The sequence below is a fragment of the Salvelinus sp. IW2-2015 genome, linkage group LG18, assembly GCF_002910315.2.
Source record: "Salvelinus sp. IW2-2015 linkage group LG18, ASM291031v2, whole genome shotgun sequence".
Taxonomy (NCBI): Eukaryota; Metazoa; Chordata; class Actinopteri; order Salmoniformes; family Salmonidae; genus Salvelinus; species Salvelinus sp. IW2-2015.
Genome location: NC_036858.1, coordinates 17,579,585 through 17,606,628, shown reverse-complemented (window position 1 = coordinate 17,606,628; position 27,044 = coordinate 17,579,585). Strand labels below are relative to the sequence as shown.

General features: G+C 41.2%; 1 protein-coding gene across 3 annotated transcripts in view; it reads left to right on the top strand.

Moving 5' to 3' along the window:
- The first annotated feature begins 7,334 nt into the window (after positions 1–7,334).
- kansl1a (KAT8 regulatory NSL complex subunit 1a) overlaps positions 7,335–27,044 on the top strand; it is a 63,755-nt gene continuing 44,045 nt past the window's right edge. The window contains exons 1-3 of one of the 3 annotated variants that reach the window (XM_024007199.2): positions 7,335–7,377; positions 8,022–8,097; positions 18,595–19,990. In XM_024007199.2, coding sequence (XP_023862967.1) covers positions 18,663–19,990 — 1,328 coding nt within the window. In that variant the 5' untranslated portion in view covers positions 7,335–7,377; positions 8,022–8,097; positions 18,595–18,662. Of the gene's footprint in view, positions 7,378–8,021; positions 8,098–15,780; positions 16,539–18,594; positions 19,991–27,044 lie in introns of those variants that run through there. The other 2 variants (XM_024007200.2, XM_024007198.2) reach the window with 2 other exon arrangements.

Genomic DNA, 27,044 nt, shown 5'->3' with positions numbered 1-27,044 from the left:
TTTTACAAATGTTGCCAAAACGCACCTAAAAGACTCTCAGACCATGAGAAACAAGATTCTCTGGTCTGATGAAACCAATATTGAAAATAGCTGTGTCAGCAACGCTCCCCATCCAACCTGACAGAGCTTGAGAGTATCTGCCAGAGAAGAATGGGAGAAACTCCCCAAATACAGGCTGTGCCAAGCTTGTAGCATCATACCCAAGAAGACTCAAGGCTGTAATTGCTGCCAAAGGTGCTTGAACAAAGTACAGACGAGTACTGAAAAGAGTCTGAATATTATTGTAATGTCATATTTCTGTTTTTGCTTTGTCATTATAGGGTATTGTGTGTAGATTGGTGAGGGGGAAAAACAATTTAACCTAACAAATGTGGAAAAATCAAGGGGTCTGAATACTTTCCGAAGAGCATAAACATAACACTGGTCACTTCAATAATGGAACATATAATCGACTCTGCTGCTTGAGCATGCTTTTGGGGCACAGTCAGATAGCGTGCTGGCTTCGGGCTAGAAGGTTGAGGTTCGAGACCTGCTCCCTGCCTGTTCATTACATTGGTGTCAAATGATCGGACCTTGCATCCACGTACGTACGTTGCTTGGCCATAGTGAGCGCGTTCCTAAACGGGCATGTTACACTAGCAAGTTGTAAATTACCGCGTGCCCCGCTTAGCTGCCCATTGTGACACGCTTTGTGGGCGTGCTGGCAGCAATATAGCACGCACGTCGATTGTGCATCAAGGAATTCAGTACATAGCAAGTTTGTATGAAGGTCTGTTATTAGGTGGGTGGCATGTACCTTTGTGTTCGAGTGTTGGCCCAGTAACCCAAGAGGTTGCATAGATCGAATCCCCGAGCGACTAAGGTAACAATCAAAAATCTGTCATTCTGCCCCTGAACAAGGCACTGTTCCTAGGCCGTCATTGTAAATAAGAATTTGTTCTTAACTGACTTGCCTAGTTAAATAAAAAAATGTAAATGGGTAAATAGTTCAATAGTAATATGATCTAAAACGCTTTGGTGACAAAGTTTGCTGCCCTGTTTCCAATTGTCCACATGGCTGGGAGAACCTATTCAAGTAAGTAAATTCATTTCGAAAATGTAAAAAAAAAAAAGATGTATTATTAGCTAACTAGCATGAGCTGCAAAATGAGCTAGCTAGTTGGGCAGCGAGCTATCTAACCAACTTTACATACTGTATAGATAGCTAAGTGAATGAAATATCACCAGTTACATAACTTCATATTAGCTATCTTGATGTATTTATCACTGTAAAAAACAAACTCAAAATGCATTTGTAGGTAGCTAGCTAACAACCATGGAGGAGGTTGAAAGGATAGCAGCCCCAACTGTAAAGGTTTTCTTGGGATGAAGGAGAGGACCAAAATGCAGCGTAGCCAGTGCTCAACATGTTTAATTAAACAATAACCGTGAACACTTAACAAATAACAAAATAACAAACCGTGAAAACCGAGACAGTCCTATCTGGTGCAGAACAAACACAGAGACAGGAAACAACCACCCACAACGAACACAGTGAAACAACCTACCTAAATATGACTCTTAATTAGAGGAACGCAAAACACCTGCCTCTAATTAAGAGCCATACCAGGCAACCCTAAACCAACATAGAAACACACAACATAGAATGCCCACCCAAAACTCACGCCCTGACCATCACACACATACAAAACAACAGAAAACAGGTCAGGAACGTGACACCAACTGTCAAACTGAGAAAGTAGGCTATTCTGGATAGGGCAGGTACTTGTGTAGTTCCAGTCCCTAGAAGTGAGGACAGACATAATAGTAACATAATTTTCAGTGTAATTTGAGTATAATGAATTCTATTTCTTGTGAGGTTTTCTGTACTCAGATTAAGAGATGTCTACAGATGAAGAGGTCCCAATGAAGAGCAGTGGTTCTCAGTCCTGGTCCTGGGGACTCAAAGGGGTGCACATTTTTGTTTTTGCCTTAGCACTGCACAGCTGATTCAAATGATCAACTCATCATCAATCTTCAAGTGGTATTTATGTATTCATTTGTGATGCTATCCTTGATATGATCATGTTATTGTCACATGCTACACATGCACATTTACATTTGTATTTGTATTTATGCATTATTTTACCAGGTAAGTTGACTGAGAACACATTCTCATTTACAGCAATGACCTGGGGAATAGTTACAGGGGAGAGGACGTGTGTGCACAAGGGATATTATACTTTAGTAATCGACAATTACCTGGTGATGTAAAAGTCTAATAATGACATTATCTTCCATATTACTTCAGATACCTTGTAACTGGAGATTCTTTCAAAATGATTACCTACAGTTTCCGTGTAGGGCACTGCAAGGTTGGGTGACCAAGGCCATCTGGGACTGCCTCTTGGAGGAATTCAGGCATGRGAAGGCTACCTACGTCCTTCATAATTTCATGAGGATAGACACGGGGACCAGGAGGGGATCTGCAGCCTGCCGCTGTGAGGAGAAGTCTGCTGCTCTGCAGGGTGTTTCAAGGATGTGGTCATCAACACAGCAAGAGAGGCAATCCGTGTGCAGGAGATCTTCACCTCCTACTTCTTCGAAGAGGGTGCTGTTCCCTGGCAACACCATAGACTACACTATGCACAACCAAAGGCTCTTTTAAGAGCCATCCACATTGCAATAAGAGTATTCTTCCATTTTCTTAGCTATGTCAGCTGCAGTTATTCAATTCCCATTTTCTCTCCCTTTGATTTCTACTTCTCATGTGAGGGTGCTGTTAAGGTAAGGGTGTGATGCATGTACAAAAACAAAAACAGGCTATTTTAAGTCACCCATATTGAAAAAATGTAGAACAATTAGACACCCTATAACCCACACCTACACACTCATGTATCAATCTGATTGATGAATTGTGTTGTCCAGGCTCAGGTGTATAACTGTGGCTCCTTCCACCTTCAAAGAATAGGCAAGAGAGCCAACCATGGAGAATAGTAAGACACTTCATTATTTCTATAACTACGCTATATTGTTTGTCCTCGTGTGTCCGTTCATGTTTTTCAGTATAGAGTACTCTGCAGCCACTTAGTGTGGACACCAGGTGAGGCCACACACATATATTCCTGTTGAACACTCTTTAACTACCTTATTTTCTCAATAACAGTCTCTCTCCTTCACTTCATCCCTCTTTCCCCTTCTCCCTAAATCCTCTAGATTATATCAGCTGTGTCGGTGAACCCCTCCCGCATCTGAACTGACTACATAGAGGGCACAGCATGAACAGAGGTGAGAGGTCACTTGGTCAGGTCAACAGGATGTATTATTAAAGGGATGCTTTACATTGAAATAGAGATGCAGTAGTCCCAGAGTTAATGATCCAAGGTCAGTTTTGCATTTAACCTCCTGATGATTGATGACTGCCAGTTTTAGAATATATTTTTTTTAAAGGCTTAAAAATGCTCTCGTCTGCAGGTATGTTTTGATGTTAGAGAGGATGCCAACCCCCAGTCCCGTCAACGCCACCTCACCCACTCTTAAGATAATCTTCGGGCCGACTGGGAGCCCAAGGCTGGTTAGGAGACACCACTAGAGACACTTGTGTAATTGTGATGAACTGAGAGAATATTAGGGTAGCACTGTGATTTATTAATCATATGCTGCCTTCCCTGCTCCTATGTCCTTACCTCTTTCCCTTTCTGTATTTTACACCTCTTTCTTCCTGTTTTTATAATGCACAACAGATGTGCATTGAAGTAAAGATTGAACTTGTATTTATAATATTACAATTAATATTTATAATGCATGTATTTATAACACTTAACTTATTTCAATAAAGTGTTTCACATTCTCTTCTGGTTGAAATTAAGTCTCTCATTTGATGAAATAGTACACCTAGGAAATTAGATATTGAGATTAACCGGTTTTACAGTATTTACATGATGCATAGGAAGTGTAGTGTAGTTAAATCATGTTTCTAGTCTATTGCATAGCTAGCGTAACCATTGATGTCCCAGGACCAAGATTGGTAAACACTATAAATGTAATACATACATGCAGAAACAGCATCAAAGACTAATTTGATACTCCTGGTATTGGATATGACTGAAAAATAATCAGAAAGACATTCATACCTGAACTGCACCTTTATTTGCCAATGTAGAGCACATGATCAGTGAATATATTAAAATGTAACGTTACAGGCTACAAATCAAATCAAATCAAATTTTATTAGTCACATACACATGGTTAGCAGATGTTAATGCGAGTGTAGCGAAATGCTTGTGCTTCTAGTTCCGACAATGCAGTAATAACCAACAAGTAATCTAACCTAACAATTCCACAACTACTACCTTATACACACACAAGTGTAAAGGGATAAAGAATATGTACATAAAGATATATGAATGAGTGGTGGTACAGAACGGCATAGGCAAGATGCAGTAGATGGTATAGAGTACGGTATATACATGTGAGATGAGTACTGTAGGGTATGTAAACATAAAGTGGCATAGTTTAAAGTGGCTAGWGGTACATGTATTACATAAAGATGGCAAGATGCAGTAGATGATCCCCAATGTGGGGATCTCAAGCATGGTAATAACTACATGTATATACGACTTGCATCCTTGGCACAAAGTTATATTATATTCTACTCAATCTATAGACTTCATTGTCATTCAGACTGTTTTGAAGTTGATACAACTGGCTATGATAGCTGAGGTTCATAGKTAGTTTCTGAACTAATATGTATACCAAACGTTTTAGTGTGCATACACAGGTCGGCTGCATAGCTAGCAACACATCCATAGGCATACAGGTATTTTTATCCTCCACTGCACAATAAGCAAGAAAATAGTTAACTAGCTAACTTACGTTATTTCATCTGCATTGCAAGGCAAATAACAGAAAGACAAGCTTACACAATTGTACATAAAATTAGCAGTAAATGCTTTAGCTAGCTAGATTCTTTACATCCACTGTTTCACAAGACTGGTTTGCTGGTTGTTTCAGGAGTCCCTAAAATATTAAACAACCAGAATTACAATTTCATACTCATGTCACAACACCCATAAAGATAGCCAGCTAACTGGCTAATGTTAGCTAGTCAGCTAGCTTGTTATTAAATCGCGATTTTCGTAAATTAACTTAATGACAAAAAAATTGCATAGTCGTTTGTCTCTACAGTAACTAACATATTCCTGTCAATTGTAGATTTTTTTTGCATGATTCGTTATGACGTTATAATCACTTACATTTACTTCCATCCTAGTATTTTTGTCCGCCATCTTTGCTGAAGAAAGTCTCCAGCCTTGGGTCGCATAGCATCAAATTCGTCATGGGAACCACTCGATATGATTGGTCGCCGCTGGTGTTTTGCATAAAGTTGGGGAAATTTTAGATTTTTCACCGCCTCGGACGCAACCGCACCACCCAAAGGTCCCCCGCCCTCTCCGCTGTCCTTCCATTGAAATGAATGGAAGGGAGTTATGTACAAACGACCCATATCGACGCTGCCGTTTGAGCATACTTTTGGGGCATAGTCGATAGGGCGCTGGAGGTTTTGAGACCTGCTCCCTGCCTATTTCATTACAATACTATATACTATTATATCCTACAGATATACTACATATTCTATTCACATACTTTACTCTCCATAATTACTTTACATCCCATCACATATATACTGTAAATATTTATACTCTATACTCCGACATTGCTTATCCTAATATTTATATATATATATATTATATATATATATTATATATTTCTTAATTCCGTTATTTTACTTTTATATTTGTGTGTATAGTTGTGTATTTTTTTATATTACTGCACTGTTGGAGCTCGGAGCACAAGCATTTCGCTACACCCCGAATAATATCTGCTAAATATGAATGTCTATGCGACCAATAAAATTTCATTTGATCTGATTATTTGGTTTGCAGCAAGAATTTTCTTCCAAGGGAACTGTGGTGGAATTTAATCAACACTGCCTCAAAATGGCTTTTGCCTCAAATTGGCCTGACTGATTTATGGAAAGTATGCGTAGACTATGTATCCATTAGTTTGTATTTCAAAATAACTGTTGACGTTGACATTTCAAATGGTTAAGGTAAGGGTATGTGGGTTAAGGTACGGGTATAGACGTCCCAAGGATATGGGATACTTTTATTTTTTATTTTTTTTACATATAAAGAATCATTTTCAATTTGTTAAATACTTTTATGGTGCGTATTGCTTTTTTGTTTTTACATTTACTGAGCATTTAAATATTATTTTGAAATGATATCTTAAATAATGTGAAGAGGGGTTTGTTCTCTGCCCACTTCATTTTATGGATACAGAATCTTCCATGAAAGATTAACAAAGTAACAATGAAAGTTAAATCAGGGTCCATATCATTTGGATCAAAATAAAACATAACATCAGAGTCTCTCAAATTAACATTAATAGTCGTTTCTTTTAAATAAAATCTTTTAACTCACTCCAAAATCTTCTGACATAAGAGCAGTCCCAAAATAAATYGTCAAGAGTTTCTGGGTCACAACCACAAAATACACATTTGTTATCAATAGCTATTTTAAATCTGTGTATAATAAATGTCTTTACAGGGTAGATTCTATGAATGAGTTTGTATGATACTTCTTTCACCTTATTAGATATACAATATTTACCAGACAACAACAAAACTTTGTTCCAGTTCACTTGTCCTAGGGCTGCATTCCAGTACATTTTAGCAGAGGGAATAGTAACATATTGACATAGTTTCCTTATATACATGTTATTACATTTATAGTTTAAAATGTCAATTCCTTCTAATTGTATTGAGGCTACAAATTCCTCAATAGTTGCACTTGGAGTAGTGTTATATTCTCCTAAAAGAAGAATAGCACCTTTAGGGACAGCTCTAACAACAATTTGATACTCCTCAGGAGTGAATGTAACAAGGTGTGTTCTCATAAATGCTGGATAATCATATAGTTGTCCATCATTATTCAATAATTGTTTAACCCAAATAATGTTGTTGTCAAACCAGTTCTGGAAAAATAAAGACTTGTTTTTGTATTTTATGTCTTTATTATTCCAGATTGTATACCTATGTGGGGGAAAAAATGTGTTTGTACATGAGGTTCCAAGTTAGAAGAACTTGTTTATGAAAGTGTGCAAGCTTAATAGGGATTTTACCCATATCAAAGTTGCATTTGAGTAAGAATTCTAGACCCACCATGGGATATGGGATACAACTGACCCTTCACTATTTCCGCTTTAAGGCTTTTAACAAAGAACGACAGCTACGTAATCCAATAAAAAAAAATGCAGATTCACAGCACTGGCCAATCGCTAAGCTTGTAGGTGGGTGTTGTCACCTCAAGGATCGGTTGGTTACTGCGCGAACAGGTGAGCGTGCATATTATTGTTTTTGTTCAGAAAACTAATTTAATGGCAAAAAGAAAAACGTTTAGTGCATGTCCAACGACAGACTTATTTGTGATATCGGTATTTTCTATTCTTGCAGTCCAACAGCCCATAAAACAGCATTATATTGGTCACTACTAGTTAGCTGCACTTAGTCAGCTAGCTAGCTTTTGTGAGCGGTCTGAGGGAGAGAGTATCAAAATATTTAAATGACAGACATGATATGATTTCAGACCAACTGGGGAAGTATTTATTTCTGTGATATCATGCCCATCATTGCGCTGAAATGCACTGTTACATGCGTTAGTTGATGTTAATGTTTAACTTGTACAGTAGCTTTGCTACTTAGTAGCTAACGTTAGCTAGGTAACGTTATCAAACGTAGTTAGCCCAGCTAGCTAGCACTAGCGCTACCTGTCTTAAAGGGACATTACACTCCAAAATAATACGTTTATCAGATGTCGAAGGTGGTGGTCTTCTGTTGAGATAAGTGCAAATCCCAGGTCATGTTTTGTAGATGTGCCATTTGGRTATGCCATTCAATTGGGGTTGAAGCATAAAGCTGGACACAACCAATGGTGCCTTTATTTTTCTATTTATTTGTATTAATCCACATTTTTTGTTAGGTAGTATCGTCTTGCAATGAGTTTTGGAGATTTGGATCCAGGCTACTGTTTTTCACAAATGGACCATACATTACAGGTAAGAGATGGAAAAATAAAAAGTGTAGGRCTAACTACATTGTACTACAACGTCATTAATCTTCTTGAGGTATGTATAACTAATTCAACAGGTCAAAATGTACTAACACGATAATACACGCAAGAAATYCTATGCACAGTGATGTACAGCAGCCTCGGAAAAGAACACTGCGGGGTAGGGCTGGGCAATATGGCATAAATTATGTCCTGATTTTTTTTCAAACTTATAAGCGATTCACAATCTCTAAATGAGCTTGGTTGTACAGTGTAAAGGTCAAATACACTGCATTTCAAACAGTCAGCAATAATCTAATGTGTTTAGTGCTTGTGAAATTATACCTAATAATCACTGATCTGGCTTTCAAGTCTTTATGGAAATGCCCTTTTTTGTTTAAAATTTAACCATAACATGCACAATGCACATTCATTAATAATGACTAACTTCTTGTAGCAGGCATTATAGAAGTTGTGTACAGATCTCATAAACAATCTCTCAAGCACAAGCTCACGTGCTAGTGAGTAGCCAGTTAATTGTTATTTCAAGTTTAGCATCTTGGATCTATTTGCTATCTAACAAGAGAAAAGTTGAATTGTTATGAACACATCCTTCTGTACGTCTTCAACTGGTTGAACAGCATGCTAGCCAGTTTACTTTGTTCAGATGTTGAAGTCAATTGGCCTACCTTATTTCTCAGAATGAGAACGAGTTGCTAATACCTTAATTGTTTTATGCATATTGCACATTTATTAAACAGACTAGACAGCTCGTATAACAGTCTTTGGCTAAAATGTTGCTAGGGGGTATGTGGGAAATTGTGTGACTAACTGAGCATTCATTTTCCAGAATCAATGTTCAAGGATACTCCTGTTTTAGTAGTGTCTGCTCTGCGTGCAATTTGAGGAGTTGAGACATAAAAAAGGTATCTTTAGAAAGGTTACAGTAAAATAATGTCTCAATGTCTTTCGGTGTCAATAGGACTGATTCTGTTGGACCAAATCTCAAATAGCTAGTTGAAACTGCTTGTCAGAGAGGAAGAAGGAATCTCTCATTTTTGTTGTGAGTGGCAGGGGGAGGGGCTTGGTGGGATTTGAGTAAATGGGAAGGTGCACACAGCACAGAAGGAACAAAGGAGACAAGACCAAAAAGACATGAGAACAAGCAGACAAATGCTCATAAATTTGATTTTTTTTGTGTGAAAAGCTATATTCTTGCGATACAGGCATTTTGGAATATCGCCATAAAACATGCATTCAAATTAATTGCCCTACTGCGAGTCAGAATGTTGAATAAAATTCAATTTCAACTTGCTGGTTTGTCAGGGGGTCGGTCCGATCCCTTACCTCGTCCTAAGGATATTTAACCTTTTATTCAAGCAGGAAGGCCCATTGAGACCATGGTCTATTTTGCAAGGGAGCCCTGCAATACAAGACCAGCAGCAACTGCATAGGGCAAATAAGCCTGAAATAATGACCCAAATCTGGCCTGTGTATGAGTAAACAAATATAAAGTAATGATTGGATCCTAGCAAATCACAGGACTGCAAGGTGTGACTCAGAATCAGAAGTACACCAGACTGGGGGAGGTGTTTGGAGGGAGATGATTCCCGAGCATTGGGCAGAACATGTCTGGTGAATGTGATTTAGGGTGTCCGTGGTACTTAAGTTAATTTATCTAATTTAAAGGCCTTAAGTCGTCTTTAATTTATCAAAGGTCTTAAAAAATGTGATGGAGATGACTGTTTCCGTTATATTTTTGACTGCTGCTTAATTGTTTCCACCACTGCAAAAATGTTTTTATTTAAACATGAAATAATACGAGGTGCACTTTCAAGATGTTAGAGCGCTATCCACATGTGCGCAGTTCATGTGCAGGTCGAGCCATTGCCAGAGGGGAAAGAGGAAATAGCAAGGTGGCCTATACAATTTGAAGACAACACTCCCTTGCTGGGATAAAAAATTACAGATTTTTTGGGGTTCTAAAACCATTATTTGGTCAACACTAATGTGCATTAACCTGCTTCCGGCAATGAAAGTATCTGCCCTGTCCCTGTTTCGCTGCTAACTCGAACGCCCTTTCCCCCCTTTGAGAGATGCATTCTGTTAAGCACAAGCATAGGCTACTGACAGTTGATCAACATTTTGAAATGTAATTGTGGGGGAAAAGTTCAACTGTCAATAGAGGAAATAACCAATTTACAAACATAGGACGTAATTGAGATGATGCGCCAGCGGAACGGAGCAGAGTGTGTCACTTGTGGTATATACATCAAGTAGCCTAWATAGGCCTACCAATGGACAGTTTTTGTAGGACATAAAATGTACTGTTGGATCAATTGCATGGCTATCTAGCAACAATATCATATTTAGAGTTAGCAACCTAGCTGATGTATTTTGAGTTCCCACCTCATGTGGTAAATAGCCTAGGTCAATATGCACAAAAACATGCAGGCAAATTCATCTCTAAAGAGACAAAAATYTGGGATTATTCTGGATCCTATTTTGACATCTTGCACATCAAAATATATCCATCATGCATTCCCTGAACTAATAGATGAAATAGCTACATTGTTGTGTTACAGCCTGAACTCAAAATTGATTTCTCACCTACAGTGCATTCGGAAAGTATTCAGACCTCTGACTTTTCCCACATTTTGTTACGTTACAGCCTTATCCTAAAATTGATTGAATAGTTTTTTTCCCTCATCAATCTACACACAATACCCCACATTTACATAAGTATTCAGACCCTTTACTCAGTACTTTGTTGTAGTACTCCCATTCTTCTCTGCAGATCCTCTCAAGCACTGACAGGTTGGATGGGGAGCGTCACTGCACAGCTATTTTCATGTCTCTCCAGAGATATTAGATCGTGTTCAAGTCCAGGCACTGGCTGGGCCACTCAAGGACATTGAGACTTGTCCCGAAGCAACTCCTGCGTTATCTTGGCTGTGTTCTTAGTCGTTGTCCTGTTGGAAGGTGAACGTTCGCCCCAGTCTCATCAAGGATTGCTCCGTTCAGCTTTCCCTTGATCCTGACTAGTCTCCCAGTCCCTGCCGCTGAAAAACATCCCCACATCATGATGCTGCCGCCACCATATTTCACAGTAGGGATGGTGCCAGGTTTCCTCCTTGGCATTTAGCCTTCATTTATCATAGCAAGAATAGACTGACGAGTTTCAGAAGAAAGTTATTTGTTTCTGGCCATTTTGAGCCTGTAATCGAACCCACAAATGCATGCTGCTCCAGATACTCAACTAGTCTATAGAAGGCCAGTTTTTTGTATTGCTTCTTTAATCAGTACAACAGTTTTCAGCTGTGCTAACATAATTGCAAAAGGGTTTTCTAATGATCAATTAGCCTTTTAAAATAAACTTGGATTAGCTAACACAACGTGCCATTGGAACACAGGAGTAATGGTTGGTGATAATGGGCCTATGTAGATATTCAATTACAAATCAGCCGTTTCCAGCTACAATAGTCATTTACAACATTAACAATGTCTACACTGTATTTATTATCAATTTGATGTTATTTTAAGGGACCAAAAAATTTGCTTTCCTTTCAAAAACAAGGACATTTCTAAGTGACCCCAAACCTTTGAACGGTAGTGTAGGTATTCACACCCCGGAGTCAATACATGTTAGAATCAATCACCTTTGGCAGCGATTACAGACATTTTCAAGTCTTGCCATAGATTTTGAAGCATATTTAAGTAAACTGAAACATTCAATGTCGTGTTCGCAAGCAACTCCAGTTTATATTTGGCCTTGTGTTTTAGATAATTGTCCTGGTGAAAGTTGAATTTGTCTCCCAGTGTCTTTTGGAAAGCAGACTGAACCAGCATTTCCTCTAGGATTTTGCCTGTGCCTAGCTCTATTCTGTTTTATTTTTATCCTAAAAAGCTCCCTAGTCCTTTCCAATGACAAGTATACCCATAACATGATGCAGCCACCTCCATGCTTGAAAATATGAAGTGCTACTCAGTGATGTGTTGGATTTGACCCAAACATAATGCTTTGTGTTCAGGACATTTTTATTTTTTATTTTTTTAACTTTAGTGCCTTATTGCAAACCGGATGCATGTTTTGGAATATGTTTTATTCTGTGCAGGCTTCCTTCTTTTCACTCTGTCATTTAGGTTAGTATTGTGGAGTAACTACAATGTTGTTGATCCACCCTCAGTTTTCTCCTATCACAGCCATTAAACTCAGTAACTGTTTTAAAGTCACCATTGGCCTCATAGTGAAATCGCTGAGCGGTTTCCTTCCTCTCCGGCAACTAAGCTAGAAAGGACGCCTGTATCTTTGTAGTGACTGGGTGTATTGATACACCATCTAAAGTTTAATTAATAACTTCACCATGCTCAAAGGGATATTCAATGTCTTATTTTTTTTCTTCATTTTTACCCATCTACCAATAGGTGCCCTTCTTTGTGAGGCATCGGAAAACCTCCTTGGTCTTTGTGGTTGATTCTGTGTTTGATATTCACTGCACGACTGAGGGACCTTACTGATAATTGTATGTGTTGGGTACAGAGATGAGGTAGTCATTTAAAAATCATGTTAAAACACTTATTGCTCACAGAATGAGTCCATGCAACTTACGTGACTTGTTAAGCACATTTTTACTACTTAACTTATTTCGGCTTGCCATAACAAAGGGGTTGAATACTTATTGACTCAAGACATTTCAGCTTTTAATTTAATTAATTTGTAAACATTTCTAAAAACATAATTCCACTTTTACATTATGGGATATTGTGTGAGCCCAGTGACAATCACAATTTAATCAATTTTAAATTCAGACTGTAACAACAAAATGTGGAATAAGTCAAGGGGGGGTGGGAATACTTTCTGAAGGCATTAACTTATTTCATGACTTACTTGGCACTGGAAAAAGTTGGTCTCCAGCCCTCCCGCTTAGCTACCTTGCTTGAAAGTATAGTAATTTGATACTCGATTCACTGAATAAGGGAATTATTTTCTTAGACTTTTTGGTTGTAGTCTGTTATAGCATAATACCTCCAAGAGAGCTACTGAGTGTGTAGACTTTCGTTCCAGCCCCACTAACACCAGATTCTACCAATAAACTGCTCAACAGGACTTTGTTAAGCTGACTGGTGTGTTTGAGCAGTGCTGGATCAAAAGCCTGCACATCCAGTGGCCTAGCTATCCAGATGGAGAGTTGACCACGTGTTTTAAACAGTAACAGTGCTGTATATCTGACTTTAAGGCATTTTTTCACAGTGGTATTGTTATAGTATTGAGTGTCATTAGCTGGTATTGGTATCGGTTCAAAGCCAAAATTCTGGACACCTAGTTTGTGATCTAACTAATGATTAGCCCATTATGTTTGCCAGAATTTGCCGACTCTACCTTTATGCTTGTTTACACTGAGCTGCACTGGGGTCAGAACGCATTAATGGTTACATTAAGACACAGTGGAGCCGGCGTGAGATGTGGGTCGGAAAACATACCTCAATGCAAGGATGGGATATGCCACTGTACAATATTTTTATCCACACTGCTCCATCGGAGATTGAAATACTAATATTTTTCCAGGGAAAACTGACCTTTGTCTTATTGTTAGCTAGCAGTAGCCACAGCAGCCATTATGGTAAAAATAGTGAAAGAGCCAGCCCTAAAAATACAGCTTTTTGACAGCATGGGCTCATTTCTGGAGGGGAATATTAGCAGGTATGTGGTGTGCACAAAATAGGTATTAAAATGCATTCCAAGTGGCATTAAAAAGTTCTTGCAAAGTCTTAAATTCAACTTCATGGAATCTGCAGATACCCTGTGATTAATTGGTCCATGTTTAGGTCTAAGTATRGTACAAAGTATTCACAGGAAATTTTTAGTAAAGACCCAACATACCAGACCGGTCGGCCCGAGCGCAATAGGCAGACGTTACATCGCTTGCTGTTACCACAGTATGTTATAAAAACCACCTGCCCAGTGGTGACTATTTTCGCTGAGTCTGAATGTAAAATGTTAGCAAATATTCTGGTAATAAGCGCTCTGTTGCATTCTGCTGTCCATCGTTTAGATGTTTGTCTTACGTGACTTTACAACAACTTCTTCCTAAATGTGGGTCGCCAGAGCAGGTTAATTATGTCATCACTTCACCACACAGCAAAATAAAAGTCCCCTGCAAGACTCTTCATTGTGCCTGCTTGTGCACACTTGCAGAACTTTTATTTTGTCATGCAATTAAAAAGGGAAAGTTCACTGAAATTATTAAATTACATATTTGTTTCCTTACTCTGTAAGGAGTCTATGGACAAGATATGACCACAATCCATGCTTTGGTTTTGTTTACCTGGCCACTTTCAAATGCTAACTTTTATGCATTTGTGCCACAAATACGGTGCAAGTCAATAGTACCTATATTAGCATTTTCGCGCTTCATGTCCAAATCATCCTGTTTTTAAAATGTTGTACCTCAATGAAGTTACTTACAGATGATTTAAGAAACAACCTGMAGACCTATATTTTAGAAAAGTCTGTGTAATAATACTTTGCTGTAAAGTGGCACATTGTGTCAAATGTCTAGTTGAACAGGGACCAAATCACTGACAAACCTGGAGTGTATTCATTAAGTCTTGCAAAGGAACCATTTACCGTTTTTAAAGAACCAAACACAAGCGAACTGGGAGGGACCTACCTGAATTTTTCCAATAGAAACGTGTTTTTGTTCGGCGTAATGTATACACCCCAGGTGTGCATTTTAGTTTGTGTCAATGTTTGCTATGTTGTGTGATGGTTTGTACTGAACGACACGTTTCCCAAAAACGGTGTGCACTGTTCTTCAACAGCCTTTGAGGTATGTTTGCTCCTGTTTGGTGGGTGTGGCCTGATCAATATGGGTGTGATCATTTTGGAATTGGAAAACTCGTGCAGCACACCATACAGTAATTGTCCTCTGGGTCACCATAGTCAAGTTTTTTAACTGGTTGTACAGTACCGTTTCTGTTGAATTCAACATTGCACACCGTTCTGTCATACTGAACACACCCCAGGAGAGTAACATATCTGCTACACTGGGAGCGTAGCGTTTGAGTAACCAAAGCGGAAGCAATTGCACTGATTAGTTTTGCATCACTTGGGTGGGCGGAGTTTGTATGTCTTATAAACTGTAAAACTCATTCCACAGAGCTGCTGAGTGTCTGCGGGTTTTTGCTCCACCCTTGTACTTAATTCATCAATCAAGGTCACTAATTAGTAAGGAACTCCCCTCGTTGTCTAGGTTTTAATTGAAAGGAATAAAACCCGCAGACACTCTGCCCTTCGTGGAATGAGTTTGACACTTCTGTGGTAAACCCTTTCATTGGGCTTAAAATTAAATCTTCACCCTCCAGAGGGCAAAACAAGTACCCACTATTGCATCACACTCTGCCAATGTAGCAGACATTTCCAATGCAACTTTAGGCAGTTAGCTTATTTGTAAGGAGGATGTATACATCTGTGGTGCACTTGGTTCTAGCAGCTACTGCTTGCTGTACATCCTTCCACAGTCCATTGTGTTTATTGGTACATCAGCTGTATGAATAGCCTAGCACAACTCTATTGTTTGTCTCATGACAAATGATACAAATACTTTAGGTAAAGGTTGTTCTCGTGGTATGCCATTCAGTGATTACTACAGATATTAAATAAATAATTCAAATCAAATGATATTGGTCACATACACATGGTTAGCAGATGTTATTGCGTGTGTAGCGAGTACAATTTTGATACAGTGTCATGGGAGGCTTTTACCCCTTTGTCCAGGTTTGTTTGTGGGTCACTTTTGATATGCACATACAGAGAAAGGCTTTAAGAAGCTCCCTCTTATGGCACGTTTGGGCATTTCACGTAGTCTCTTGTCTGCCCTTCAGTCTAGCGGCGAGAATGAGAAATGTCTCCCGCCTACCAGAATTCACACACCACCACCACTTCTGTTTGTCAGACTCAAATCAGAGGGAGAGGAGCAAGCCGCCATTTTCTGAGCGTCTCTCCCTAAAACGAGAAAATAGGCTCTTCTCAAACACCAGAAAAACTGGCCTTCTCAAACACCTTAGGGTGTGGGGAACAGAGTTTGCGACAAAGGATTGTTGTAAAATAATTAACAGAAGTATTTTTGACCAGAAAGGACAATTTTTACACTTACTTGCTATTACTAGTAGCGAGGCGCGCTAGCTAGCTAACTTTAGCGCGTTAACGTTAGTTAGCAAGCAAGGTGTAGCTAGCTACGTTAGTTGATTCGCCCATTGCTTGGTTCCGGAACGAATCTTGAGCTCTTGAAACGGGGTCTTAAATAAAAAAGGATTGCATTTTTAGAAAGGGGAATGCCTGATTAATCGATTCAAATCGTGTTTTTTTGTGGTATCCGTTTACGTTTCCTTCAAAAACTGCGGGGGATTGTTGCCGAAATTCACTCGGATAGTGCGCCTCGTCACGTGGTAGGTTCCTCCTTTTTCTTTGTTAGCTAGCTAACAAGACTGGTTAATCTTTACTCCGACTAACTTGTCCGGTTTAGCATTCGACAAAAATGTACCTAATTCAAGTAGACTAAAAAAACTATTAAAATCATTTAGCAATCACACATTGTCAAAGCGTGGTTTGCATGTGGCTTATTTTAGAGAACAAATTGCATTGCCAGAATCATGTACATGTCTAGAATAGCCATTGTATTTTTTWTATTAAACTATAACGTTATGAACTGAGCTACACTGTGAAATGTTTCAGCTATTGCTTTTCAAACGTTATGTTTACGTTACAATATAACGTTAGCTAGCTAGGCCGCTAAGGTTGTGTGCTTATTGATTTAACGTTAGCCAACATTTGACTGCACGGTTAGCAAACGTTAACGCTGCCATTTAGAATAAGATACATAATAATTTACTACACACGACTTGGAGCGAGCTAGCTAAATAATTTGTTGAAATGCATTCTGTTCTAGTCAGTAACTGGTCACGTGAATTTGAAGACAAAAACAATAAATGTAAACATTTGTAGGGGGCATTGTGCGAACAAATCCTTTACCAAGGCGTCATGGAAAATAAAGGGAAATTTGATATATCAAAAACATTAGCCAATGTATGAATCTAACGTTTTTATCTTAATAATAATAATTAGGTTGACCTTTTAAACGTCAAGTCTTTTGATAGGGACAAGTTTAGTGGATTTATCATAGCTGAATAGGCGGTTTAATGTGGATGAATTGCATTGAATCTCCCTCGGAAATACAACATGGCGTTTGTGCGCGCTGACTAGAAACTGCGGTGGAATACTGAGCCCCCCCATTCATATCGCCTGACAGATGATACAGGGAGAAGCAGAACGCCTTTTATCATTGTGGATTCTGTCTGTAGCTAGATTCCCTAGATCGAATTTTGACCAGATTCTCATGTTTACCGGAATTACATACCAATCCAATAAAACGTCCCCCTTAAAATTGGCATTAACCATACACACTAATTGGACCACGATCAAGGCTGTACCTTGTGAACATTATCCTTATCTAGTAGCCTAAATATTATTTAGGAAATGTGGATACTTGTGTGTCTGAGAATTTCACACAGGAAGTCAGAATGACATGTGCTTTGGGCTATTATTGGGCTAAATCCACCTGCTTACACCTCCAAACCCTGCTGCATCTGACCTAGTAGGGTTTGAATAATTTGCATTGGCTGCTTTGCTTTCCCTCCTTATCATCCGACTATCCTTGAATTCAATGGTCACAGGGCACAGATAATTCTTCGAGGAGGAGCCTGGGGAGTAGTCCTAAACGACGAAGGCCAACTTGTTCACACAAGCACAAGTGTAGTTGGCTGTAGGATTTATTAGCCTGAGGTTCCGCTAGGCTAGTTTCTTGCTGTTGACCACGTTGTTTTCATTATTTCCTACATGTTAACCATGTAGGCTAGTCAAGCAAGTTCAATCACAAAGAAATGGACTCATAAATCTACTTGCCTTCATTTTTTTCACAAAGTAGTCTAGCCTGCTGGATATTCTTAATGTTGACTGCCCCAACTAAAGGCATAATTTATTTTTTAACAGATAAATGTTAATATTATTTGTTTAATCCTGTTTTCAGCCAACATCATACTTACCTCCCTGACTATGGTTTGTTAGGTCTTAGGCAGTATGCTATGCTTATCAACATGAAGGTTGATATTTAATATGCAATTAGAGGTTCCAATTGCATGCTTTTTGTAAATTAATAGGCCAATTTAAAGCAGACTACATACTCCCTGTTTTCTCAACTTCTCCAAGTAAATGTTTTTATCTTATATAATTTGTTAGATTTATCAAGTGAAGCACAAAATCTTTAATTTGCCTTAGTCAGAGTAAATTATGTTAATCATTGTAGCATTTTAAGGAGGTGTTTGCTCACTATTGTGGTTACTTGAGGCAGGTCTGTTGGTCATTGACCAGGATTGGGTGTGTCTGCTGTCTCTCACACCTTTACTGTGTGGTACTAGTGTCTGACTTTGTGTCTTCTTGACCACTCAGGCTGTCCTCTGGCAGGGCAGTAAGCGGGTGGTGTGGAGCAGGCCGCGGAGTCCGTCTCTCTGCACTGCATGGCTGCGATGGCGCCCGCTCTCACCGACGCCCCAGCCGAAGCTCACCACATCCGCTTCAAACTGGCTGCCCAGTCCTCCAGTCTCTCCCCGGGCAGCACAGAGAACGGCAACACAAGCAACATCCTCATCCACAACAGCAGCGGCACCGGCAAATGCAAGGTCTCCGCCGCCGACGAAAACTCCCACAACTTTTGCAGCGGGAACCAGGAGCAGCCGACCCAGCAGCATCAGCAGTCCTCAGCCTCAACCTTGGGCAAGCTCCAGCCGCTGGTGGCTTCCTACCTGTGCTCCGATGTGACCCCCGTCCCCTCCACCAAGGAGTCTATTAAACTGCAAGGAGTCCTCATCAAGCAGTCTGTGCTGAAGAGTCACGGCATCCTACCCAGCTCGCTGTTCAACGGCGGGGGAGACTTCCTGCTGAGTAAACGGCAGACTTTGGAGCTGTCCGGAGGACAACTGAAGAGCCTCATGAGCAGCAACGGTGGTGGCCAAGCCGTAGCGGCCATCAATGGCCTAGCCAAGAAGCTGGCCATGTCCGGCGCAGTGGGCTCCGTGGTGGCATTGAACAGGAGCAAACCCTCCGCCAGCGCTGAATCTCAGCCCCTAACGCCTCCACCGGACTCCAAGGCCTTCATGGGTGCCATCTTAAAGGGACCCGTCAAGCAAAAGCATTCCCTGGTGGTTTCTCACAGCGCAGGAGGAAACGGCCTCCAGCAGCAACCAGCTCACTTTGTGGCACCTGATACACCCTCAAATCAGCCGGACACACCCTCAAATCAGCTGATGCCGCCCGTGACTGACTGGGAGAGGGCAGGCAGAAGCCAGCAGGGATCCCCAGTCTGCTCTCCGGCACCCCAGTCCCCCTCCTCCACCCTCTGCAGCCTGGACGCCCAGGTGAAGGAGCGCACTCTGCTCAACCGCAGCCGCCAGGGTGAGATTGAGGGCCGGATGCGGCGGCTACGCAAGCGGCTGCAGGTGGTGCAGGCCAAGCAGGTGGAGCGCCACGTTAAGCAGCAGCTGGGGGGCTTTCTGGACTCATCCCTCAGCATGCTGCCTCCCGCCACCACAACGCGTAAGGGGGACACCACCGCCACATGGCGCCCGGGCCGGCACTCCTTGGGCGCCAGGGACAGCCTGGGCAGGTTCTTGAAGAGCGGATCCATCCCCACAGAGTTGGAGCGCCTCTACCTCAGCGGCACAGCCAACCTGCACGTGGCTGAGAGCAACTTCGACTCGGACGTGACGGAGAGCAGCTCGGGAGGGGACACCGACCTGGAGGAGGAGGTGCTGACCAGAGTGGACATTGAGCAGCGGCACATCAAAATGTAAGTACCACAGGACTCACCGTTGTGACAGGAGAACCCCAAGTGACGTTCCATCATATAAAGGTTTAGAAAAGGGTGAGACTGAAGTGATGAGTGTTCATGTGCCAAGCTAAAGGCCATATGATGGGTCTTTTGAAAAACAAACTCTTTTTACACCTTGTGACCATCAGTGTATTGAGCAGAAGGGACTTACCATGCCCTTTTTCTTTGGCTCAAGCAGCATCACAGGCTGAAAGAGCTTTTCGTCAACCAAATCATGTAATCTTCTTGATGTTTGTTGCCTGGCAGAAGGGGACAAAGTGGGACTAACATAGATGGAAGGTGAGATGGTGTTCCCCTAACTATTCTACTCAGGATAATGGGATCTTAATCTACACGGTACAAAGGGTCCCCAGCTTTCACCTAGAAGGCTGTGCTCTGTGCAGATGAACTCAACATCTTCTATTTGGGTGAACAGGTGCTAATGGCAATTAGAGATGCCCCATTTACCCGAATGGAAGGGTCAAACTCCAGGAAGGGGGCGATAACGCCAGTTGCTTGGACGAGCTGGTGTTGTAGTGTGGGGTGTGATGCTGTAGTTACTGGAGAGACTGAGTACACTGAATCTATTAAATCCCCATCCACAGTGGTGTACTGCCACAACCAAGACTAGAGCTGAATGTACTGTTTATATGTAGAGAGAACAGAGAGCACATACAGAATACATGTTTTGATTTAAATAAAACCAAGGCGGAAATGTGACTTCATGCAAAGGGCATAATTTTTACATTTCCACTTTTTCTCATGGGTTCTTCTCTGCGGGGGCTTTCAAATGTATTCCACGCAAGGTGCAATCCAGAGTGCCTCATTTCTGCTTAATGTTTTTGAGAGTGAAAATAGACTGCCAGTTGGGTCAGCGGCAATAATGGACTTGGTGACTTGTTTGGTAGATGATTAACAAAGCAGAGAACTTATTTTACAGCCCCTTCCTGTTGCTTTTGGACTTTTGGCCTAAATATTTTCGTATCCATACAGAGAGAAGCCTGAGTTACTGGCACAAGCATAAAGATTGACATGGCTGATTCTTTGTCTGGATGGGAACGGGTTGATGTGCAGACTTCACTAAATTATAAATTGTTCTACTTGAACTGGTTCGTAACCCCATTTATAGCAAATGAATTGGATTTTTATCCTAAAGGGTTTGCAGTTTGGGTAGAGCTTTGTTGTACCTGGGATGGGAAGTAAACTACCTTAGTGCGAGAGCATGGTGACATCATCAATATGTGACCAGACAATGCTTTAGCCCCTTCAAACTCAATTCTGGACATCGAAGCCAGTTCCACTGCATTTTTTTATTGTTCCCCTCTAATCAGGGACTAATTTAGACCAGGTCGGTGCAATTATCGGGTAGAGCAGAAAACCAGCAGGCTCCGGACCTCGTAAGGGAAGAGTTGAATACCACTGGTTTAGCCTATTTGAACTATACTGGCGCTGCACAGTGAAGAGCAGTCTTGCAACGCACAGCAGGGCAGCACACGTGAAAATCCGAGTAATTTGTCTATTCCTATTTGCTATAGCCTATTTCAATAAATGTTAATTACAGAACACATGAGAGGAATGTAGGCCAGGCGGAGTGGAGGATTCCACTAAAAAGTAGCACAAAATGCGACTTTCTCTGTCGGATACACGGGCCGTAGGCTATAGCCTGAACCTATTCATTGTTTTTGTTTTTATAACCGACACTCCTTAACTGTCTTGCTGTAAAAAAAAATGTTTAGCCTATATTCCCTTTTTCTCTCTCTCTGATAGGCAATGACTTTGGGCTCTACTATAGGCTAAGCTTTCATCGTTTTATGCATTGCTTTCTCTCGATCAAATAATTCATGTAACAAGGTTCCTTCTCAAATTAGTTTGAATATCCTAAAAACGTAAGGTAGCCAGGGGAATGAGAGCAAACATCCTCCTATTAGGCCTAGCCTAGGGAAGCCTAGGAATTGGCAATCACAGCTTTGAGAGAGAGAACAATATTTATTTACTGTTTTATAAAGTAAATATTATTCAGTTCTGAAGACTAGACTCCTTCTGTCCAGCCGATAACGTATAACCTAACTCACTACGTTAAGACATCCCGTTCCTCATCAGACTATCACTGCTCAATCATGTGCGCGCCACACGCACACAAACCTGTTCCACCCTGAAGCTCCTTCGCCAGGAATGAATATTAGAAAATATTTGCTTGCGTTTAGCCTCTGCCCAGGCCCACAACACGATTATTCTTCATGATTCGATTTTGCAATATAGCACTTTTTTTTGTGCAAAACATTTAGTGGGTTGGCCAATAGGGGGCAATACGATTATGTATCCATAATGCATTGTGATATACAATCACGATAGGACAATGGTTGACATCTCCCAAACCTATAGCCTAAGCCTTTTCTACAGGGTGAGGGTTCAGTGGTGGTTTCGCTTCAGCATAACGGACCAATAGCCTAACCCCCATTCAAATGAATTTGATTCACTGCTTGACGGTTGCTCTTCCTGCATATTTTTGTGTGCACCTAGGGCTGGGTGATATGGCCAAAACATCATATAGTATTACAAAAGTTTTTTTTTATACATTATTTTATGTTTTTTGAATAAAAGTTATACATTTGCTTTGAGTAGTGCGTGTGACCCTAGGGTGGCAACACATACATTCTTAGTGATTTCAATGGGTCTTCCTCCATTCTGATTGTTTCATACTGTTCAATTCAACAAAAAATAATTTTCAGCATTTTCATACATTTCTGCGTTTCCTACACTCACTTGAGAGAATTTCCACACTGCCATGTAGGGCTGCACTATATGGGCAAACAATCTAAGCCTTATGTTTTTACAATTTGACTTGCGATTTAGAGCAAAACACTTGTGTGAACTGTTGCAATCATGGAAATAGAATGATTATTCTAATTATGTAGTTAGAATATAATAGTGGGCACTTTGAATACAGTGTTTGACATGACCGCGAATGAAAATGCCAGGGAGGAGTTATTGTGACAGGGTAGGAACCAAAGTGTTGAGATGTTTCTTAGGGGACCCTATAGTCTTTGGCGACATTGAATGTTCTTTTTGCTACTTCATGTGGCTAACATATTCATGCTTCACGTATTCCTCTTTGATTTAGAAGATACTGTTGCACAAACAACATGATGATTTTGGTCTATATCATTACTGGTATTATCAGGCTGTATATAGCTCGTTACGTTTGCTCTGACTCGGGACATTTTAGGCACAAATTCCTAAGAAAATAAACTATCCATTTGCCAATCTAAGAAACAAACGAATTGTGTAATTATAGAATGCTAGTGGATTTATATTAATTACACCCACCTGGTGTCCCTGGTCTAAATCAGTCCATGATTAGAGGGGAAGAGTGGAAATCAGCAATGTGACTGGCTTCGAAATTCCAGATTTAGGATTTGCCTGGCCTATAATCCTTGCTCTTGAAATGGTAAAGAGCACTAACCAGTCCAGGACTGCTGATTAGGCACAACATCATTTTGTTGACAGTGGATCTTGTCACACATTGACCTATATTGTAGAGACAAGTTCCCATACCTCTTAGTTCAAGTGAACGTCTGTTTACCGTGCTTATGATACGTCCCAGTATTAATTAGAAACAGAGGTTCAGTTTCAGTGGTTTTCTGTATGAATACTAGCAGGCCTGTCCCCTGGTTGTGTATTTGTATTTTAACATTAATAACCTACATGGCTGAGGGCTGCCCATATTGAGAAATCAGTGTCTCTGAGGCAAGAATCTCATTACATCACATGCATTACATAGGCCTAATAGTGAATATAAAGTAGGGCTGGGAATTGCCTGGGACATCTCGATACGATATCATGATACTTAGGTGCCGATACAATATGTATTGTGATTCTAAATGTATTACGATTTGATACTGTGATTTAATTGCAATTCGGTGTATGGTGACCAATGTGCTTGGAGCGTCTGCTGCAGAGGAACAAGAGAGCCTTGAGAAAACAAAAGTGTTGAAAACAAATTGGCTCCCTATTTAAAAAGATGGTGAGCATGTTTCGAAGGAAAATACTGCTGTTTTGGTGCAGGTACCACCAACTAGCACACAAATATTGATATTGTCAAAACGATACAATACGATATCCCCCCATCACTAATAGAATGTGTCTAAATCGGTTTGAGGTTGCAGTTCTGCTCTTGAAGATTAAATTCTATCCATTCTAGGGAACTAGAAGACCTTAAGTCATTTAGACCTAATCCAGTTCCTTTTTTATCTCAGAATACATGAGCCTAGTGAAAAAATGTGTACAAAGTTTTCTAATAATCAAGCCAACTAAGTTGGCTGAGGCCATGGCTTGCAGCGCATGCTATTGCTCAGCATTACTGTGCAGTTTTCTGGTATCCCCCCTTGTGTACCGTTTCCCATCCTGTTTGACACATCTGGATTTGTTTAGCTCCAGCGAGTTCCTCCCCAACATGAACCCACAGCCAGAGTTACATAACCCCTTCTCTTTATGATTGCAGCTCTCCAGCTGAATTTGAGCCTCTTCGTACCCCACACCCTCTGCCTAGTGCTGCTGTGATCCATGCACAGGCTCTTATTCACGCTTCCTCTAAAGATAGAAGTTAACCAGCAAGTGAACAGCTCAATTCAAGCCCACTGGCAACATGCCTTTTTTTGGCCTTTTTTTCATGTGTATTGAAAACCAATGACTCACGAACAGTCAATGTGAGGTGATTGACGTCCCTTTGTCATTTGCCTTGTTCCTCTGCTGAGCATCTATCATGCCTGCATAGTTTATGAAGGGTAATTACGTGGTGATTGATTTTTACCATGTGGTGTCAGAAGTGGGATTTCTGTTGTCCTTTTGTTGAGTATATTTGTTTTTAGGGCTGTAACGGTATATGTATTTCTACGGAACCGTTCGGTACAGGGACCTCTGTTTGGTCTGCGCTGTGAACTTGAATGAGTACATACCAAAAAATAAACTAGGTCTTTAGGCTATGCAGYGCTGTCCCGACAAAAAAAAATCATCTTAGTTGGCCAAAAGTCGTTTGAGCTTTCAACCAATTGATTGGTTGAAATGCTTAAATGTGTATTTTTCCAAATAGACACACCCTATATGTCTTAATAAAAATCACCTATATACATTGAACTTGTTTGATGAAATAAGACAAAAGATCTAGTTAAGTAGAAAACCTGACCCAACTATTCTCCCACTCCTGCTGGTTTTCGTTACTCTCCTGAAGTTGCCGGTAATAGGCTACTCTGCAACCTTTCTCATGTAGAATGCCAATTTATCTTACCATTTCTACCGATTTGCATGTCAGTAATGGTTTTCATTTAATTTGTCTTCACATCTCAATCATTGTCATGTGGTTAACCTCTCTGGGATTTGTGGGACGCTAGCGTCCCAACCGGCCAACATCCAGTGACAATGCAGAGCGCCAAATTCAAATAAATTACTATAAAAATTAAACTTTCATGAAATCATTACATTACATTACATTTAAGTCATTTAGCAGACGCTCTTATCCAGAGCGACTTACAAATTGGTGCATTCACCTTATGGAATCCAGTGAACAGACTTTACAATAGTGCATCTAAATCTTTTAAGGGGGGGGGGTCAGAAGGATTACTTTATCCTATCCTAGGTATTCCTAAGAGGTGGGGTTTCAGGTGTCTCCGGAAGGTGGTGATTGACTCGCGTGCCTGGCGTCGTGAGGGAGTTTGTTCCACCATTGGGGGGCCAGAGCAGCGAACAGTTTTGACTGGGCTGAGCGGGAACTGTACTTCCTCAGTGGTAGGGAGGCGAGCAGGCCAGAGGTGGATGAACGCAGTGCCCTTGTTTGGGTGTAGGGCCTGATTCAGAGCCTGAAGGTACTGAGGTGCCGTTCCCCTCACAGCTCCGTAGGCAAGCACCATGGTCTTGTAGCGGATGCGAGCTTCAACTGGAAGCCAGTGGAGAGAGCGGAGGAGCGGGTGACGTGAGAGAACTTGGGAAGGTTGAACACCAGACGGGCTGCGGCGTTCTGGATGAGTTGTAGGGGTTAATGCAGAGCAGGAGCCCAGCCAACAGCGAGTTGCAGTAATCCAGACGGGAGATGACAAGTGCCTGGATTAGGACCTGCGCGCTTCCTGTGTAGGCAGGTCGTACTCTGCGGATGTTGTAGAGCATGAACCTACAGGAACGGGTCACCGCCTTGATGTGAGTTGAGAACGACAGGGTGTTGTCCAGGATCACGCCAAGGTTCTTAGCGCTCTGGGAGGAGGACACAATGGAGTTGTCAACCGTGATGGCGAGATCATGGAACGGCAGTCCTTCCCCGGGAGGAAGAGCAGCTCCGTCTTGCCGAGGTTCAGCTTGAGGTGGTGATCCGTCATCCACACTGATATGTCTGCCAGACATGCAGAGATGCGATTCGCCACCTGGTCATCAGAAGGGGGAAAGGAGAAGATTAATTGTGTGTCGTCTGCATAGCAATGATAGGAGAGACCATGTGAGGTTATGACAGAGCCAAGTGACTTGGTGTATAGCGAGAATAGGAGAGGGCCTAGAACAGAGCCCTGGGGACACCAGTGGTGAGAGCACGTGGTGAGGAGACAGATTCTCGCCACGCCACCTGGTAGGAGCGACCTGTCAGGTAGGACGCAATCCAAGCGTGGGCCGCGCCGGAGATGCCCAACTCGGAGAGGGTGGAGAGGAGGATCTGATGGTTCACAGTATCGAAGGCAGCCGATAGGTCTAGAAGGATGAGAGCAGAGGAGAGAGAGTTAGCTTTAGCAGTGCGGAGCGCCTCCGTGATACAGAGAAGAGCAGTCTCAGTTGAATGACTAGTCTTGAAACCTGACTGATTTGGATCAAGAAGGTCATTCTGAGAGAGATAGCAGGAGAGCTGGCCAAGGGCGGCACGTTCAAGAGTTTTGGAGAGAAAAGAAAGAAGGGATACTGGTCTGTAGTTGTTGACATCGGGGGATCGAGTGTAGGTTTTTTCAGAAGGGGTGCAACTCTCGCTCTCTTGAAGACGGAAGGGACGTAGCCAGCGGTCAGGATG